The sequence below is a fragment of the Eumetopias jubatus genome, unplaced genomic scaffold, assembly GCF_037043125.1.
Source record: "Eumetopias jubatus isolate StellerSeaLion01/CBP00866 unplaced genomic scaffold, mEumJub1_p1.0 scaffold_11, whole genome shotgun sequence".
In the NCBI taxonomy this organism is placed as follows: Eukaryota; Metazoa; Chordata; class Mammalia; order Carnivora; family Otariidae; genus Eumetopias; species Eumetopias jubatus.
The window spans coordinates 57700922-57721171 of NW_028274817.1; the positions used below are offsets into that span (position 1 = coordinate 57700922).

The window sequence follows — 20250 nt, forward strand, 5'->3', positions numbered from 1 at the left end:
AGGGGCACATGCACCCCAATGTTCATAGCAGCCACATTCACAATAGCCAAAGTTTGGAAGGAGCCAAGATGTCCTTCAACAGATGAATGGATAAAGAAGATGTGGTTTGTATATACAATGGCATATTACTCAGCCATTAGAAAGGCTGAATACCTACCATTTACATCGACATGGATGGAACTGGAGGGTATTATGTTAAGTGAAATAAGTCAATCAGAGAAAGACAATTATCATATGGTTTCACTCATATGTGTAATATAAGAAATAGGGCAGAGGACAATGGGGAAAGAGAGGAAAAACTGAATGGGAAGAAATCAGAGAGGGAGAAAAAACATGAGAGACTATGGACTCCGGGAAACAACAAACTGAGGGTTGTGGAAAGGGAGATGGGGGGGGATGGGGTAACTGGGTGATGGGCATTAAGGAGGGCACATGATATGATGAGCACTGGGTGTTATACACAACTAATGAATCATTAAACATTATATCAAAAACTAATGATGTACTATATGTTGGTTAATTGAATTTAAATAACAAAAACAAGAAAGAAGAAAGCCTAAAAGGTATGTTTCCTAAACAAAGATCTTACTTTGTTTTATGAGATCAGCTCTGTTATTATACGAAATCCGTATTAGCCTCTTTAATTTGAAAAAAAAGCTATCACTTTAAGCATCAAAAGTAGTACAACAGTATATGTAAGAGATGGGCTTGGATTCAAAATATCTAAATCTTCTCTACTAATAATAGATTATGTATAGTTAGAGAAAGACAAATACCATATGATTTCACTCATATACAGAATTTAAGAAACAAAACAAATGAGCAAAGGGGAAAAAAGAGAGAGAGCCAAACCAAGAAACAGACTCTTAACTACAGAGCACAAACTGATGGTTACCAGAAGGGAAGTGGGTGAGGAGATGGGTTAAATAGGTAATGGGGGAGGGGGGAGCAAGATGGCGGAAGAGTAGGAGACCTAGATTTCGTCTGGTCTCAGGAATTCAGCTTAATAGGGATCAAACCATTCTGAACACCTACGAACTCAACAGGAGATCGAAGAGGAGAGTAGCAACAACTCCCTGAACAGAGAAGCGACCACTTACTGGAAGGTAGGATGTGCGGAGAAGTGAATCCAAGGCAATATTCCGGAGGATAGACGGCGGGGGAGGGGGCCTCCACCAGCCCCTTCTGGCAAGTGATAGAGCCGCGGCAATATCGGACCTTTTAGAAGTTGGCTCCGCTGAGGGACGTCGCTGCAGTGGCTAAGCGGGGGGTGGAATTCTCCCAGGACAGTGTGGTCTCAGGACCCTTGGGGTCACAGAAAGACCGGGGGTGCCTGAGTGCGGCAGAGCTCCCAGGTATTGGAGCGGGGAAGCCGGCTGCAGAGACAGAGCCGAGGCGCGGGCTCTCAGCTCGGGGTTGCCATAAACTGTGATCCGCAGCCCAGTCGGGCCACTGCTCCTCCAGCAGGGACCCAACAAGTGGCAGAGCCGGGGAGACTCCCGTTTCTCCCCGGGGAGGAGCGGCGCGGGAACGCACCGCAGGGATCTGCTGGGTTTGGATACTCCACACGGGGTCGGGTGCCAGAGATAGGAACGCTAGGTCACAGGCCGGGTGAGCACGGAGTGCGGCCTGAGACTAGGGAGACGGGAGTGACTGCTTTTCTCTGGGGGCGCACTGAGGAGCGGGGCCCGAGTTCTCAGCTCCTCCTGGTGGAGATTGGGAGGCCACCATTTTCGCCCTGGTCCTCCAAAGCTGTACCGAGAGCTTGCAGGGAACAAAAGCTCCTGAGAGCAAACCCGAGCAGCTTGCCTAGCCCGGACCGACAAGGGCGGGGCAATTCAGCCTCCGGCAAAGAAATTTGGAAACCGCGGCAACAGGCCCCTCCCCCAGAAGATCAGCATGAACAGCCAGCAAGCCAAGACCAAGTTTACCGATCAAGGAGAACGGGAGAACGCCAGCGCTAGGGGAATATTGCACATAGAATTCATGGCTTTTTTTTACCATGATTCATTATTTCGTCAAAGTTAATTTTTTTAACTGTTTTTTTTTAAATTTTTATTTTTCCCTTTTTCAACCAACATCTTATCAATCCCTTTTTAAAAAAAAAAACATTTTTTATTTTTCATTCTTGGAGTCATATTTTATCCCTTCGTAGTAGTTACCCTTATTTTTGGCATATATATATAAGTTGTTCTCTCTTTAAAATTTTGAGATACAGTTTCTTCTAACAGATCAAAATATACCCTAAATCACTAGTGTATGGCTCTGTTCTAGTCTCCTGCCTGATGACATTCTCTCCTTTTTTTCTTTTTTTTTTAATCTTCTTCTTTCTATTTTCAAACAACTTATCTTATTAATTCCTTTTATAAAATCTTTTATAATTTTCATCTTTACAGTCATCTTTCATCCCTTCATTGTATCAACCCTTATTTTGTACATATGTCTTTCTTCTTTTAAAATTTTAGGGGGCACTTTTTTCTAACAGACCAAAATACGCCCCAAATCTAGTGTTTGGTACTGATCTATGCATCAGCCTGATCATATTTGATCATATTCTGCTTTTTTTGTATTGTTCTGTTTTTGTTTTTATCTTTTTTTCTCTTTCTTTTTTCTTTCTTTCCCTTTCTTTTCCCCTGGTTTCAGGTCTTCTCTGATTTGTATACAATATATTTGCTGGGGACGTTGCTAACCTGTTAGCATTTTGTTCTCTCATTCATCTATTCTCCTCTGGACAAAAGGACAAGACGAAAAAAATCACCTCAGCAAAAGAACAAGTGGTAGTACCGTCAGCCAGGGACCTACTCAATACGGACATTAGTACGATGTCGGACCTAGAGTTCAGAATCATGACTTTAAAGATACTAGCTGGGCTTGAAAAAAGCGTGGAAGTTATTAGAGAAACCCTTTCTGGAGAAATAAAAGAACTAAAATCTAACCAAGTCGAAATCAAAAAGGCTATTGATGAGGTGCAATCAAGAATGGGGGCAATAACTGCTAGGATAAATGAGGGAGAAGAGAGAATCAGTGATATAGAAGACCAAATGATGGAAAATACAGAGGCTGAGGAAAATAGAGATATACAACTACAGGATCACGAAGGCAGAATTCGAGAGATAAGCGATACGATAAGACAAAACAACGTTAGAATAATTGGGATCCCAGAAGAAGAAGAAAGAGAGAGAGGGGCAGAAGGTATATTGGAGCAAATAATAGCAGAGAACTTCCCTAATGTGAGGAAGGAAACAGGCATCAATATCCAGGAGGCACAGAGAACCCCTCTCAAAATCAATAATAATAGGTCAACACCCCGACATCTAATAGTAAAACTTAGGAGTCTCAGAGACAAAGAGAAAATCCTGAAAGCAGCTCGGGAGAAGAGATATGTAACCTACAATGGTAGAAATATTAGATTGGCAACAGACCTATCCACAGAGACATGGCAGGCCAGAAAGGACTGGCAAGATATCTTCAGAGCACTAAACGAGAAAAATATGCAGCCAAGAATACTATATCCAGCTAGGCTGTCATTGAGAATGTAGAGATAAAAAGCTTCCAGAACAAACAAAAACTAAAGGAATTTGAAAACATGAAACCAGCCCTCCAAGAAATATTGAAAGGGGTCCTCTAAGCAAAGAGAGAGCCTAAAAGCAGCATAGATGAGAAAGGAACACAGACAATATACAGTAACAGTCACCTTACAGGCAATACAATGGCACTAAATTCATACCTTTCAATAGTTACCCTGAATGTAAATGGGCTCAAAGCCCCAATCAAAAGACACAGGCTATCAGACTGGATTAAAAAACAAGACCCATCAATATGCTATCTACAAGAGACTCATTTTAGACCCAAAGACACCCCCAGATTGAAAGTGAGGGGGTGGAAAACCATTTACCATGCTAATGGACACCAAAAGAAAGCTGGGGTGGCAATCCTTATATCAAACAAATTAGATTTTAAAACAAAGACTGTAATAAGAGATGAGGAAGGACACTATATCCTACTTAAAGGGTCTTTCTAACAAGAAGATCTAACAATTGTAAATATCTATGCCCCTAACATGGGAGCAGCCAATTATATAAGGCAATTAAAAACAAAAGTGAAAAAACACATTGACAACAATACAATAATAGTGGGGGACTTTAACACCCCCCTGACTGAAATGGACAGATCATCTAAGCAAAAGATCAACAAGGAAATAAAGACTTTAAATGACACACTGGACCAAATGGACTTCACAGACATATTCAGAACATTCCATTCCAAAGCAACGGAATACACATTCTTCTCTAGTGCCCATGGAACATTCTCCAGAATAGATCACATCCTAGGTCACAAATCAGGTCTCAACCGGTACCAAAAGATTGGGATTATTCCCTGCATATTTTCAGACCACAATGCTTTGAACCTAGAACTCAATCACAAGAAGAAAGTCGGAAAGAACTCAAATACATGGAGGCTAAAGAGCATCCTACTAAAGAATGAATGGGTCAACCAAGAAATTAAAGAAGAATTTAAAAAATTCATGGAAACCAACGAAAATGAAAACACAACTGTTCAAAATCTTTGGGATACAGCAAAGGCAGTATTAGAGGAAAGTATATAGCAATACAAGCCTTTCTCAAGAAACAAGAAAGGTCTCAAATACACAACGTAACCCTACACCTAAAGGAGCTAGAGAAAGAACAGCAAATAAAGCCTAAACCCAGCAGGAGAAGAGAAATCATAAAGATCAGAGCAGAAATCAATGAAATAGAAACTAAAAGAACAGTAGAACAGATCAACAAAACTAGGAGCTGGTTCTTTGAAAGATTTAACAAGATTGATAAACCCCTGGCCAGACTTATCAAAAAGAAAAGAGAAATGACCCAAATCAACAAAATCATGAATGAAAGAGGAGAGATCACAACCAACACCAAAGAAATACAAACAATTATAAGAACATATTATGAGCAACCCTATGCTCATAAGGTCAGGAACGCGACAGGGATGTCCACTATCACCACTGCTTTTCAACATAGTATTAGAAGTCCTAGCCACAGCAATCAGACAACAAAAAGAAATCAAAGGCATCCAAATCGGCAAAGAGGAACTCAAACTCTCACTCTTTGCAGATGATATGATACTGTATGTGGAAAACCCAAAAGACTCCACCCCAAAACTGTTAGAACTCATACAGGAATTCAGTAAAGTGGCAGGATATAAAATCAATGCACAGAAATCAGTGGCATTCCTATACACCAACAACAAGACAGAAGAGAGACAAATCAAGGAGTCGATCCCATTTACAATTGCACCGAAAACTATAAGATACCTAGGAATAAATTTAACCAAAGAGGCAAAGGATCTGTACTCAGAAAACTATAAAATACTCATGAAAGAAATTGAAGAAGACACAAAGAAATGGAAAAACGTTCCATGCTCATGGATTGGGAGAACCAACTTTGTGAAGATGTCAATGCTACTTAGAGCAATCTACACATTCAATGCAATCCCCATCAAAATACCAACCACTTTTTTCAAAGAAAAGGAACAAATAATCCTAAAATTTGTATGGAACCAGAAGAGACCCCGAATAGCCAGGGAAATATTGAAAAAGAAAAGCAAAGCTGGCGGCATCACAATTCCGGGCTTCCAGCTCTATTACAAAGCTGTCATCATCAAGACAGTATGGTACTGGCACACAAACAGGCACATAGATCAATGGAACAGAATCGAGAGCCCAGAAATGAACCCTCAACTGTATGGTCAACTCATCTTTGACAAAGCAGGAAAGAATGTCCAATGGAAAAAAGACAGTCTCTTCACCAAATGGTGTTGGGAAAATTGGACAGCCACATGCAGAAGAATGAAACTGGACCATTTCCTTACACCACACAGAAAAATAGACTCCAAATCGTTGAAAGACCTAAACGTGAGACAGGAGTCCATCAAAATCCTAAAGGAGAACACAGGCAGCAACCTCTTCGACCTCAGCTGCAGCAACTTCTTCCTAGGAACATCGCCAAAGGCAAGGGAAGCAAGGGCAAAAATGTACTATTGGGATTTCATCAAGATAAAAAGCTTTTGCACAGCAAAAGAAACAGTCCACAAAACCGAAAGACAACCGACAGAATGGGAGAACATATTTGCAAATAACTTATCAGATAAAGGGCTAGTATCCAAAATCTATAAAGAACTTATCAAACTCAACACCCAAAGAACAAATGATCCAATCAAGAAATGGGCAGAAGACATGAACAGACATTTTTCCAAAGAAGACATCCAAATGGCCAACAGACACATGAAAAAGTGCTCAACATCCCTCAGCATCAGAGAAATCTGAATCAAAACCTCAATGAGATACCACCTCACACCAGTCAGAATGGCTAAAATTAACAAGTCAGGAAACGTCAGTTGTTGGCGGGGATGTGGAGAAAGGGGAACCCTCCTACACTGTTGGTGGGAATGCAAGCTGGTGCAACCCCTCTAGAAAACAGTATGGAGGTTCCTCAAACAGTTGAAAATAGAGCTACCATACGATCCAGCAATTGCACAACTGGGTATTTACCACAAAGATACAAATGTAGGGATCCGAAGGGGTATGTGCATCCCAATGTTTATAGCAGCAATGTCCACAATAGCCAAACTGTGGAAAGAGCCAAGATGTCCATAGACAGATGAATGGATAAAGAAGAAGTGGTATATATACACAATGGAATATTATGCAGCCATCAAAAGGAATGAGATCTTGCCATTTGCAACGACATGGATGGAACTGGAGGGTGTTATGCTGAGTGAAAGAAGTCAATCAGAGAAAGACATGTATCATATGACCTCACTGATATGAGGAATTCTTAATCTCAGGAAACAAACTGAGTGTTGCTCGAGTGGTGGGGGGTGGGAGGGATGGGGTGGCTGGGTGATAGACATTGGGGAGGGTATGTGCTATGGTGAGCACTGTGAATTGTGCAAGACTGTTGAATCACAGATCTGTACCTCTGAAACAAATAATGCAACATATGTTAAGAAGATAGCAGGAGGGGAAGAATGAAGGGGAGTAAGTCAGAGGGGGAGACGAACCATGAGAGATGATGGACTCTGAAAAACAAACTGGGGGTTCTAGAGGGGAGGAGGGTGGGTGGATGGGTTAGCCCGGTGATGGGTATTAAAGAGGGCACATTCTGCATGGAGCACTGTTATGCACAAACAAAGAATCATGGAACACTACATCAAAAACTAATGATGTAATATATGGTGATTAACATAACAATAAAAAATTAAATAAAGCTGATATACAGACCCTCAAAAAAATAAATAAATAGGTAATGGGGTTTAAGGACTACATTTATGATGAGCACCAGATGTTGTATGGAAGTACTGAATCCCTATATTGTACACCTGAAACTAATACATGGTGTGTTAACTAACTGGAATTTAAATAAAAACATAAATACAAGACATCAATCAATCAATCAATCAATCTTTTTTTACAAATAAATAAATAATAAATTCAAAATGGATTAAAGACCTAAATGTAAGATGTGAACCCATAAAATCCTAAAAGAGAACACAGTAACATTTTTGCATGGGCCATAACAATATTTTTCTAGATATGTCTCCTGAGGCAAGGGAAACAAAAGCAAAAACAAACTATCGGGACTTGATCAGAATAAAAGAAATCTGCACTGTGAAGGAAACAATAAAACTAAAAGGCAAGCTTCAGAATGGGAGAAGATATTTGCAAACAACCTATGTGATAAAGGGTTGATATCCAAAATACATAAAAAGTTATAAAACTCAACATCCAGAAAACAAAAAATCCAATTAAAAAACTGGCAGGAGACATGAACAGACATTTCTCCGGAGAAGGCATACAGATGCCAACAGACACATGAAAGATGTTCATTATCACTTACTATCATGGAAATGCAAATCAAAACTACAGTGATATATCACCTCACACCTGTCAAAATGGCTAAAATCAATAACACAAGAAACATCAGGTGTCTGCAAGGATGGAGTAAAAGGAACACTCCTGTGTTTTATGGAACCTCCATACTGTATTCCTGAGTGGCTCCACCAGTTTGCATTCCCACCAAGAGTGCAGGAGTGTTCGCTATAATGCTAAGCGAAATAAATCAGAGGGGAAAAAATCATATAATTTCACTCATGTGTGGAATTTAAGGAACGAGATAAATGAGCAAAGGGAAAACAAAACAGAGAAGCAAACCAAGAAATAGACTCAATTATAGAGAACAAACTGATGGCTACCAGAAGGGAGGGGGATGGGATGATGGACTAAATAGGTGATGGGTCTTAAGGAGGTCACTTGCTGTGATAAGCACAGAAAATTGTATGGAATTATTCAATCACTATATTGTACACCTGAAACTAATATGACTGTATGTTAACTAACTGGAATTTAAATTAAAAACTTTAAAAAACTATTATTTTCTTAAATAAATAATCTTGGGTGCCCCTGCTGTGCTAGTTTCTACTGAGTGAATGACACAATATTTATTTCATTTTGTTTGGTTTGGTTGTTTTTGTATCAGAGCATAAGCCATCACTTATGCTTTAGACAATGTATATGTTTTGTTCCTTATAGTTAAATTAAACTACTACTGATAAAGGGCAGATTGAGGATGATGTGGGAATGTCAAACTATGGTTTTACTTATTTGTCAAACCTACACTATGTATTTTCTAAGTCAAAGAAGGTATCATCTAAAAAAATATGATTTCTAAAGCCAATGGCTTTAGTTAATACATTATTATATTGGCATTAAAATTCTGATAAAAATGCTTCTCTGTACTGATTTTAAAGTGTCTAATTTTGTGCTATTTAAATAAAAGCCAACTACAGTCTTAGCTTAAAATCTAATTTGTCTGATATAAGAATTGCTACCCCAGTTTTCTTTTGAGGTCCACTGGCATGGAAGATGGATCTCCATACCTTCACTTTCAGTCTGGATGTATAGATACATGAAAAAATGATCATCATCATTAGCCATCAGGGAAATTCAAATCAAAACCACATGAGATACCACCTCACACCAGTTACAATGGCAAAAATTGACAAGGCAAGAAAGAACAAATGTTGGAGAGGTTGTGGAGAAAGGGGAACCCTCTTACACTGTTGGTGGGAATGCGAGTTGGTACAGCCACTTAGGAAAACAGCGTGGAGGTGCCTCAGAAAATTAAACATAGAGCTACCCTATGACCCAGCAATTGCACTCCTGGGTATTTACCCTGAAGACAGAGATGTGGTGAAAAGAAGGGCCATATGCACCCCAATGTTCCTAGCAGCAATGTCCACAATAGTCAACTGTGTAAAGAGCCGAGATGTCCTTCAACAGAGGAATGGATAAAGAAGATGTGGTCCATATATAAATGGAATATAACTCAGCCATCAAAAAGGATGAATACCCACTTTGTACATCAACATGGATGGGACTGCAGGAGGTTATGCTTAAGTGAAATAAGTCAAGTAGAGAAAGTCAATTATCATATGGTTTCACTTATTTGTGGAACATAAGGAATAGCATGGAGAACATTAGGAGAAGGAAGGGAAAAATGAAGGGGGGGAAATTGGAGGGAGAGATGAACCATGAGACTATGGACTCCAAGAAACAAACTGAGGGTTTTAGAGGGGAGTTGGGTAGGGGGGTGGGTTAGCCTGATGATGAGTATTAAGGAGGACACGTACTGCATGGAGCACTGTGTGTTATACGAAAACAATGAATCATGGATCACTACATCAAAAACTAATGATGTATTGTATGGTAACTAACATAACATAATAAAATAAAACAAAATAAGATAGAAAAAATAAAAGACAGCTATTAAAAATTAAAAAATAAAGAAATATAATTTCTTCTTACTCATTTAATTTTTATTTAAACATAATTAACCTGCAACATTATACTAGTTTCAGGTATATAACATATTGATTTGGTAATTTATTATATTACTCAATGCTCACCACAATAATGTAGTTACTATCTGTCACCACACAATGGTATTGCAATATTATTGACTATATTCCCTATGCTATTCTTTGAATCTCTGTGACTTATTTATTTTATAAATGGAAGTTTGTACATCTTAATCCCTTCTATTAATTTAGCCCATCCCCTAACCCACCTCCCCTCTGGCAACCACCAGATTTATTTAAGAATCTGGTTTTGTTTGTTCATTTGTTTTGTTTTTTAGATTCCACATATAAGTGACAAAATACGGTATGTTTTACTCTATCTGACTTATTTCACTTGGTATAATAACATCTAGGTTCATCCACGTTGTTGTAAATTCCAAGGCCTCATTCTTTCTTATGGCTGAGTAATATCCCATTGTGTGTGTGTGTGTGTGTGTGTGTGTGTGTGTGTGTGTGTGTGTGTGTATCACATCTTCTTTATCCATTCACGTATTGATGGACACTTGGGCTGCTTCTATGTCTTGACTATTGTAAATAATGCTGCAATAAACACAGGGGTGCAAATATCTGTTCAAATTAGTGTTTTCATTCTTCTAACCCATTTCTTCAGAAACCAGTGATGAAATATGATGAAATGGCTCCATTCTCTTTGGTTATTCCAGTTTCAAAGATCAGTTTTATGGATAATGACCTCTTTCCTTACAGGGAGGTTAAGGAGGCTGTGAGTTAGCATATAGAACAAAACACAGGATAGAGGAGCAGGAATACCACTTAACTGAGAGCCAAGTCACATGGGTTTTATTTTCACTTCTTCTAATAAATGTGTTGCCTGGAGTGAACAATTTGCTTTATATTTCCTGACCTTACTGTACTTTTCTGTAAAATGATGAAGACTAATTGCTCTGTATGATCTCAAAAGAACATTTGAACTCTGAAATTTTATGAATGCTATAATTTCCCCCCATTAGCCTGTGTACTTAATAAAAACAGGAATTACATATATTTATTCACCATTCTACTGCCAGCAATTAACACAAGTCTGGCAGAGAGTAATTTCTCAATAAATATTGTCTGATTCAATAAATTATATTAAAGGTAGCTAATAAAAGAGTGCAATAGTATCATTTTCTAGAATCTAGATTAATCTTTAATGAATTTCCAGGGTAACAGAGCAAGCCCTCAATGATATCTTCTTTATAAACAGGCAAAAAATGTGATTCAATAGAGAAAGATAGTCTTTTCAACAAATAGTGCTGGAAAAACTGGATATATACATGTAAAAAATGTATAAAGACAGAGATATTCCAGCTTTCACAGAAATTAATTTAAAATATATCATAAACTTGAATGTAAAATGCAAAACTCTAAAACTAGTAGAAATTAACATAGGAGAAAATCTAGGTGACCTTGGGTTTCACTATGACATTTTATGTACAATATCAAAAGCAAGATCGATGAAAGAAAAAAAATGGTATGTTGAATTTCATTAAAATTTTTTTAAAAAATTCTGTTCTGTGAGATGCTATTATTAAAAGAATGAAAAGACAAGTCACATGTTGGAAGAAAATATTTGCAAAAGATACCTCATATAGGACTAGTATCCAAAATATACAAAGAATTCTTTTTTTAAAGATTTTTATTTATTTATTTGACAGAGAGAGAGATAGCAAGATCAGGAACACAAGCAGGGGGAGTGGGAGAGGGAGAAGCAGGCCTCTCGCGAAGCAGGGAGCCCAATGCAGGGCTCAATCCCAGGACCCTGGGATCATGACCCAAGCCGAAGGCGGACGCTTAATGACTAAGCCACCCAGGCGTCCGTATACAAATAATTCCTAAAACCCAACAATAAGAAAATAAACAATCAAATTTAAAAATGGGCAAAATATCTAAACAGACATCTCACCAAAGAAGATATACAGATGGCAAATAAGCATATGAAAAGGTACACAACATCATATATCATCAGGGAATTGCAAATTAAAACAATAAGATACCACTTCATACCTATTAGAATGGCCACAACCTTGGACATTGACAACCCGAAATACTAGCAAGGATGGGGAACAACAGGAACTCATTCTTTGGTGACAGAAATGCACAAGAGTCCTGCCATTTGAAAGACAGTTTGGCAGTTTCTTACAAACTAAACATACTCTTATCATATGATCCACCAGTTGCATTCCTTGGCATTTACCCAAATGAGTTGAAAACTTATGTCCACACAAACCTGTACATGGATGTTTCTAGAAGTTTTATTCATAATTGCCAAAACTTGGAAGAAACCAAGAAGTCCTTCAATATGTATATGGATAAAGAAACTGAAACATCTAAGGAAAAAAAGAGCTATCAAGCCACAAAAAGACATGAAGGAATTATAAAAACATATAGTTAAGTGGAAAAATCCAATCTGAAAACCTACATATTGTAGGATTCCAACTATATGACATTGTGGAAAAGGAAAATCCATGGAGAAAATAAAAAGATCAGTGGTTGCCAAGAGTTCAGAGGGATGCAGGGAGGGATGATGAATAGGTAGAGCACAGGGTTTTCTAGGGCACTGAAATGATTCTGTATGATACACTAATAATGGACACAAGCCACTACACATTGGTTAAAACCCATAGAATGTACAGCACAAAGAGAAATGCTAAAGTAATTAAATGCCTTTAGCTAAAAATAATGGATTAATATTGACTCATGTATTGTAACAAATATACTAGACTAATATAAAATGTAAATAATAGGAGAGATTATGTGTGAGGGAGAGGGAGCATGTGGGACTGCTCTGTAATTTCCAGTCATTTTTTTCTTTAGGTTAAAATTGTTCTAAAGATAATTGTTTTATGATATAAAATACTAATTTTTAAAAATATTTTATTTATTTATTTAAGAGAGAGAGAGCACAAGCAGAGGGAGAGGCAGAAGGAGAGAGAGAAGCAGACTCCCCGCTGAGCAGGGAGCCCAATGCAGGGCTCCAACCCAGGACCCTGGGATCATGATCTGAGCCGAAGGCAGATGCTTAACTGTCTGAGTCACCCAGGCACCCCACAAAAATACTAATTTGAAGGGATACATGTATCCCAATGTTTATATCAACATTATCAACAATAGCCAAATTAAAGAAAGAGTCCAAATGTCCATTGACTGATGAATGGATAAAGAAGATGTGGTATATATATATACAATGGAATATTACTGAGAATGAATGAAATCTTGCCATTTGCAATGATGTGGATGGAGCTAGAAAGTATTATGCTAGGTGAAATAAGTCAGTCAAAGACAAATACCATATGATTTCACTCATATGTGGAATTTAAGAAATAGAACAAACAAACATAGCAGGGTAAAAAGAGAGGCAAACCAAGAAATGGACTCTTAACTATAGAGAACAAACTGATGGTTACCAGAGGGGATGTGGGTAGGGGGTTGAGTTAAATAGATGTTGGGGATTAATGAGTGCATTTCTGATGAGCACCAGGTGTTGCACGTTAAGTGTTGAATCACTAAATTGCATACCTGAAATTAATATCATACCATATGTTAACTGACTGGAATTTAAATAAAAACTTGAAGCAAAAAATGTAATTATTATTAATTATTTTTAAAAACCTATTAATTTATTAAATTTTACTGATTACTAAATTTATTAATGCTTTAAAAAATCAGTGTGATGGTTTGTGATTTTCCCTTAAGCATAACTGATCCATTGAAATTTATTTAGTCATGGAAAACCTTGGAAGTCATGACTTTTGCTTAACATTTTGTGGCAATGTTCTTCCAATACTATGTTCAGATCCCTGTGTTGACCATAACTGTCATCAAGTAGCATTTATTTATAATACATCAATGGTGCATATATTAAATATTTTCCAAAGAGTATTTACCACTGTCAACTTTAAGGACTTTCAAAGAGGTTGAAGAGTCCATCTTTTCTGTAATCTACATTTAATTAACTACCTTATAAACCAATGTCTTCATTTGTTACTTTCTCAGAAAATTTGAAGCTTATCTCTACTCAGTGACTAGAAGCAACATTGATCATTTACTCTTCCAAAGAAAGGCCACGTGAACTCTTAGAAAGCATATAAATGGAAGGATCTTGAATGCCAACAATTTCATTTAGATAGGAGTTGATATACAATAAACTATCATTCACTTGTCTATTTCTATAGGTTGGGAATATTGCTCTACCAGCCATCTTGCAACAAACACAAAGTGTTATAGATTATTTAATACAAGTGAATCACCTGTAAAACCACTTTGGAAATGAACTTAAATTGAAACCTCTTTGAGAAGATGAAGTTTTATAGAATTAACCTAACGAGGGGCGCCTGGGTGGCTCAGTTGGTTAAGCGACTGCCTTCGGCTCAGGTCATGATCTTGGAGTCCCAGGATCGAGTCCCGCATCGGGCTCCCTGCTCAGCGAGGAGCCTGCTTCTCCCTCTAACCCTCCCCCCTCTCATGTACTCTCTCTCTATCTCATTCTCTCTCTCAAATAAATAAATAAATAAATAAATCTTTAAAAAGAAAAGAATTAACCTAACGATATTTCATTTTCTTAAAATATTTGAATGAATTGTATGGTGGAATATATTCATCAATTAATGAATTTGTTAAGTCATTAATAGATCCATCAATTTTGTTATAAGAGTCTGAAAGCTATTTTCAGTATTTTAGAAGATTAAATAAATTAGGTATTTAGATATAAAAAAGATGCACAGGTATACGAAATGCCAAATTTCTTTGAGTTGAAGAAATATATTAACTTACTATGGTAACACTAGTTATACCTTACTGATCAAAAATTATAAAAAAATTCGTGCTGGCTTATAACAACACAATTATTTTAAAGATGTATGCAAGTTGGTACAGCCACTTTGGAAGACAGTGTGGAGGTGCCTCAAAAAATTAAAAATAGAGCTACCCTATGGCCCAGCTATTGCACTCCTGGGTATTTACCCCAAAGACATAGATGTAGTGAAAAGAAGGGCCATATGCACCCCAATGTTCCTAGCAGCAATGTCTGCATAGCCAAACTGTGGAAAGAGCCGAGATGCCCTTCAACAGATGAATGGATAAAGAAGATGTGGTCCATATATACAATGGAATGTTACTCAGCCATCAGAAAAGATGAATACCCAACTTTTACATCAACATGGATGGGACTGGAGGAGATTATGCTAAGTGAAATAAGTCAAGCAGAGAAAGTCAATTATCATATGGTTTCACTTATTTGTGGAACGTAAGGAATAGCATGGAGGTCATTAGGAGAAGGAAGGGAAAAATGGGGGGGGAGACATCAGAGGGAGAGATGAACCATGAGAGACTATGGACTCTGAGAAACAAACAGGGTTTTAGAGGGGAGGGGGGTGGGGGATGGGTTAGCCTGGTGATGGGTATTAAAGAGGGCACGTACTGAATGGAGCACTGGGTGTATACGCAAACAATTAATCATGGAACACTACATCAAAAACTAATGATATAATGTATGGTGATTAACATAACATAATAAAATAAAATAAAATAAAAAACATAAGAGACTCAACAATAGGAAACAAACTGAAAGTTGCTGGAGGGGAGGTGGGGGGAAGGGGGTAACTGGGTGACGGGCATTAAGGAGTGCACTGGATGTAATGAGCACTGAGTGTTATATACAACTGATGAATCACTAAATTCTACCCCTGAAAGTAATAATACAATATATGTTAACTAAATTCAATTTGAATAAGAAAATTTTAAAAAATAGAAACAAAAAAATAAAATGCTGAGATTCTTGTAAAGTTGGAAAATAAATAAATAAATCACACTTTTTATTTTGTACTAAAATTCAGGAAAATTCCTTTACTTAAAAACAAATCATATATTTTCTTTCTTTTTTTTTTTTTAAAGATTTTATTTATTTATTTGAGAGAGCGAGAATGAGAGAGAGAGAGCACATGAGAGGGGGGAGGGTCAGAGGGAGAAGCAGACTCCCTGCTGAGCAGGGAGCCCGATGTGGGACTCGATCCCAGGACTCCAGGATCATGACCTGAGCCGAAGGCAGTCGCTTAACCAACTGAGCCACCCAGGCGCCCCAAATCATATATTTTCGATACTAACATTTTATTGGATATGTCATTTACAAATATCTTCTCCCATTCAGTAGGGTGCCTTTTTGTTTTGTTGATTGTTTCCTTCACTGTATGCAGACTTTTATTTTGATGTAGTCCCAATTGTATTTTTGCTTTTATTTCTCTTGCCTCAGGAGATATATCTATAAAAATGTTGCTAACAGACACATGAAAAAATGCTCAACATCACTCATCATGAGGGAAATACAAATCAAAGCTACAAGATACCACCTCACACCAGTCAGAATGGCTAAAATCAACAACACAAGAAATAGCAAGTGTTGGCAAGGATTTAGAGAAAAAGGAGCCTTCTTGCACTGTTGGTGGGAATGCAAACTGGTGCAACCACCAGTGGGAAACAGTATGGAGGTTCCACAAAACATTAAAAATAGAACTACCCTAAGATCTAGTAATTGCACTACTGGGTATTTACTCAAAAAATATAAAAACGCTAATTCGAAGGAATACATGCACCCTGATGTTTATAGTAGCATTATCAACAATAGCCAAATTATGGAAACAGACCAAATATCCATAGACTGATATTGGATGAAGAAGTGATATATATATATGATATTTATATTATATTATATTATTCAGCCATAAAAAAGAATGAAATCTTGCCATTTGCAATGACATGGATGGAGCCAGAAAACATAATGCTAAGTGAAATAAGTCAGTCAGAGAAAGACAAATACTGTATGATTTCACTCATATGTGGATTTGAGGAAACAAAACAAATGACTAAAGGAAAAAAAAGAAAAAGAGAGAGAGGCAAACCAAGAAACAGACCCTTAACTACAAAGAACAGACTGATAGTTACCAGAGGGGAGGTGGGTGGGGAGATGGGTTAAATAGGTGATGGGGATTAAGGAGGGCACTTGTCATGATGAACACTGGGTGATTTTTGGAATTGTTGAATCACTATATTATACACCTGAAACTAATGTAACACTCTATGTTAACTATATTGGAATTTAAATACATACATACATACATACACACATACATACATACATATATACTAATATACTATATGTGATTATACCTCAATAAAAATAAAATTTAAAAAACATATATATATATCTCACATCTTTATCCATTCATACATATACATATGTCCATCACATGGAATATAACTCAGCCATCCAAAAGAATGAAATCCTGCTATTTGCAACAATGTGGATGGAGCTAGTGTGTATTATGCTAAGTGATTCTGCAATTAAATTCACACTGAATGGAGTTTCTGTGGTAACCTTTGTTAACTCTGAGGACAACCTAAGAGATTTTGAAAAGCCCAACACCTGAACTGGGCTAGAAATGCAACCTAGGGACACAATCTGTCTACATTGCTCATACAAACAAACACAAATAAAAAGGAAAGACTAAATAATGATTTTTCTAAACACTGGCAGTCTCAATAGCAGTTTATTCCTGTAAAGTATATTTTGAGTCTCAAGCTGCACCCAAACTTCAATAGATAGTGCAATATGACTAATACTCTTAATCTGTTTATGCATGATAATATCTTGGATATGCTATAATAACAGTTCCCTGAAAAACCATCTTTCATTCTCAGTTTTTTGTTTTGTTTTGTTTTGTTTTTGCATTTTCAGTTTTAAAAGTGCTAGCCTGCTCTAGGTTTTTCCCACTATATTAACTGTGTAAAGGGCGCCTGGGTGGCTCAGTCGTTAAGCGTCTGCCTTTGGCTCAGGTCATGATTCCAGGGTCCTGGGATCGAACCCCGCATCGAGCTCCCTGCTCCGCAGGAAGCCTGCTTCTCCCTCTCCCACTCTCCCCTGCTTGTGTTCCCTCTCTCACTGTGTCTCTCTGTGTCAAATAAATAAAACCTTTTAAAAAAATAATTATTTAACTAATTAATTAACTGTGTACAAAGGTCTCCAGTAAGTCAAATTGTTACAATCATCTTTGGTTTTCTGTTCATATAACAGAAACCATTTACCTTTTTAATAACGTTGTAACTTACCACTAATCAAAGACGAAATCCAAGCTAGGATACCAATAAGGCATTGAGGTCTGGTGCCTATAATTCATAGCCTGTTTATTTGAAATTACTTTCTTTTACAGTTAGTTATAAGAACATGCCAATATCACCAAACAAAAGTTAACTAAGAGTGACAACCTGAAAGTTTCTGGGTATTAGGCCAATTTTATAGGAAAAATTGAGAAGTGAAATATTAAAGTCATTATTTTGTCAATAATAACAAAAATATTTGCTAAACACCTAGTCTTTGCAAGGTATTGTGCTGTTTTCAGAGATACAAAGATAAGTAAAATATTACATTTTGCCTTCAAACTATTTGCAATTTGATAGGAAAAAAGATACCCCCCCACACACAAATACAGTGATAGGCACAAAATGATTTGAAGTGCAAAGGAAATATGGAAACACAGGGGGAGGAAGACATTTCTTCTTGCATAAGTATTATTCTCAGTAGTTTGCAAATGCAAGGTCTGAAATTTAAAAGGAATCACTCAGAAAAAAATTGCAATGCTGATGAGAAAACTTGGAATTTCTTTTCAAAAGCAGGAACCAATATTTTATTCCCTAAACTAGTAAGTAGGGTGATGTTAAAATGTTTAAGTTTTCTGATGTTAAAAATTATAACATTTATGATTAAAGTGTGAACCAAGAAAACTTGAAGTTTATTCTTCATTTGAAATTCTTCTGCATCAAAATAATTTTATTAACATAATTGAAATTATTTTTATAATAAACTCACAAATATGGTGCTAAATAACTGTATGTACTTAATTTATTGGGAGGGAAATTTTACTGAACTGAATTTTATGGTGAGGAATTAAAATTTCAAAAAGATACTATAATTCTGTAATATATTATTTTCATCTATGTAGTATCTAATCCACTATACTTAACACAACAGAATATACTAAACCAGCTTTACGTAAAGAAAACATTGCAATAGAGCAAAGCTTCATAGTAATTAATCATCTTTAGAAGAGTTTCTATAATTAAAAATGGTAAGCACTGCCAATCTTTCTTAAAGTGCTCCTTGGTATGATGCTAATAAAGACAGCTGATAAATATAGAAGACTTTGGATTTTTCCTCCCTCTTAAATCACTGAATATATTATTTTTAGTACCTATTCACGTAAACACTAAGTGATGGAAGCAGGAAAAGCATTTGCTCTTAAAGGTAAACTACAGGGGGGCCTGGGTGGCTCAGCTGTTAAGCGTCTGCTTTCGGCTCAGGTCATGATCCCAGGGTCCTGGGATCGAGTCCCACATCAGGCTCCCTGCGAGGCGGGAAGCCTGCTTCTCCCTCTCCCACTCCCCCTGCTTGTGTTCCCTCTCTCGCTGTGTCTCTCTCTGTCAAATAAATAAAATCTTTAAAAAAAAAAGTAAACTACATATTAAATTTAATAAATTATAATTAATAATAAAATTATTTAACTTAATTGCATTTAATTCCTCCTTTCATTGCATCTATTCCTTTATACAATCCATTCTCTTCAGTCAATGGCTCCTTCCAACAGAAGAATGTAAATCTTATCTGTTAGTGTGTTTTACTGTTTATCTAATGTCATTATTTTAGAATATTTGGTTTCTTCCCAAATTCACATATTACTTCTATCACTAACAAAGTCACACATCAATATGTTAATTAAATGCTATATTAATTATAATATTCATACAAAAATACATTAATCAAGACAAGGAAATTATTCTCGGAATGTGATTATTAAAACACTATGTTATGACCTTAAAGTTATAGACTTCAGGTTCAAATCTTTAATATTGAAGCATCTTCCTTAAAAGACTGAAAAATAATATGTGTTTCTATGCGCTAATATTCTGTGAAATCTGCTCAGCTGAGCCTGTAAAAGATGAAATGTGATGTGCAGAGCTAAGAAGTTTCAAAACATCTTACCTTCTATCCACACACGAACTTCAGTAGGAGAGGATGTCACAGTAGGATCTTGTTGAAGAAGGTGAAATGTTTGTGCCATGTTGCAGAATGGATACATAGAGAAAATCCTCTGGCGTTCAATGTTTAAGGCTTAGATAATCTGAGTAGCTAAGAATGAAATAACAGAACTTAATCAGGTTCAGGCATTATCAATTCATACAGACTGCATTATATTAGCATATGCTGTCAGGTGTGGGAGTTGGGTATAAAATAGTCCACCATTAATTAAATAATGAATATGTATTGCACAACTCTTTAGTAAAATACAA

At 36.8% G+C, this 20250-nt stretch overlaps 1 protein-coding gene across 1 annotated transcript in view; it reads right to left on the reverse strand.

Annotated features, from left to right (window-relative positions):
• LOC148163067 (uncharacterized) overlaps positions 1–20021 on the reverse strand; it is a 314088-nt gene extending 294067 nt beyond the window's left edge. The window contains exon 1 of the mRNA XM_088028556.1: positions 19943–20021. Within this exon, the coding sequence (XP_087884682.1) occupies positions 19943–20021 (79 nt within the window). The remainder of the gene's footprint in view (positions 1–19942) is intronic.
• Positions 20022–20250: the final 229 nt, after the last annotated feature.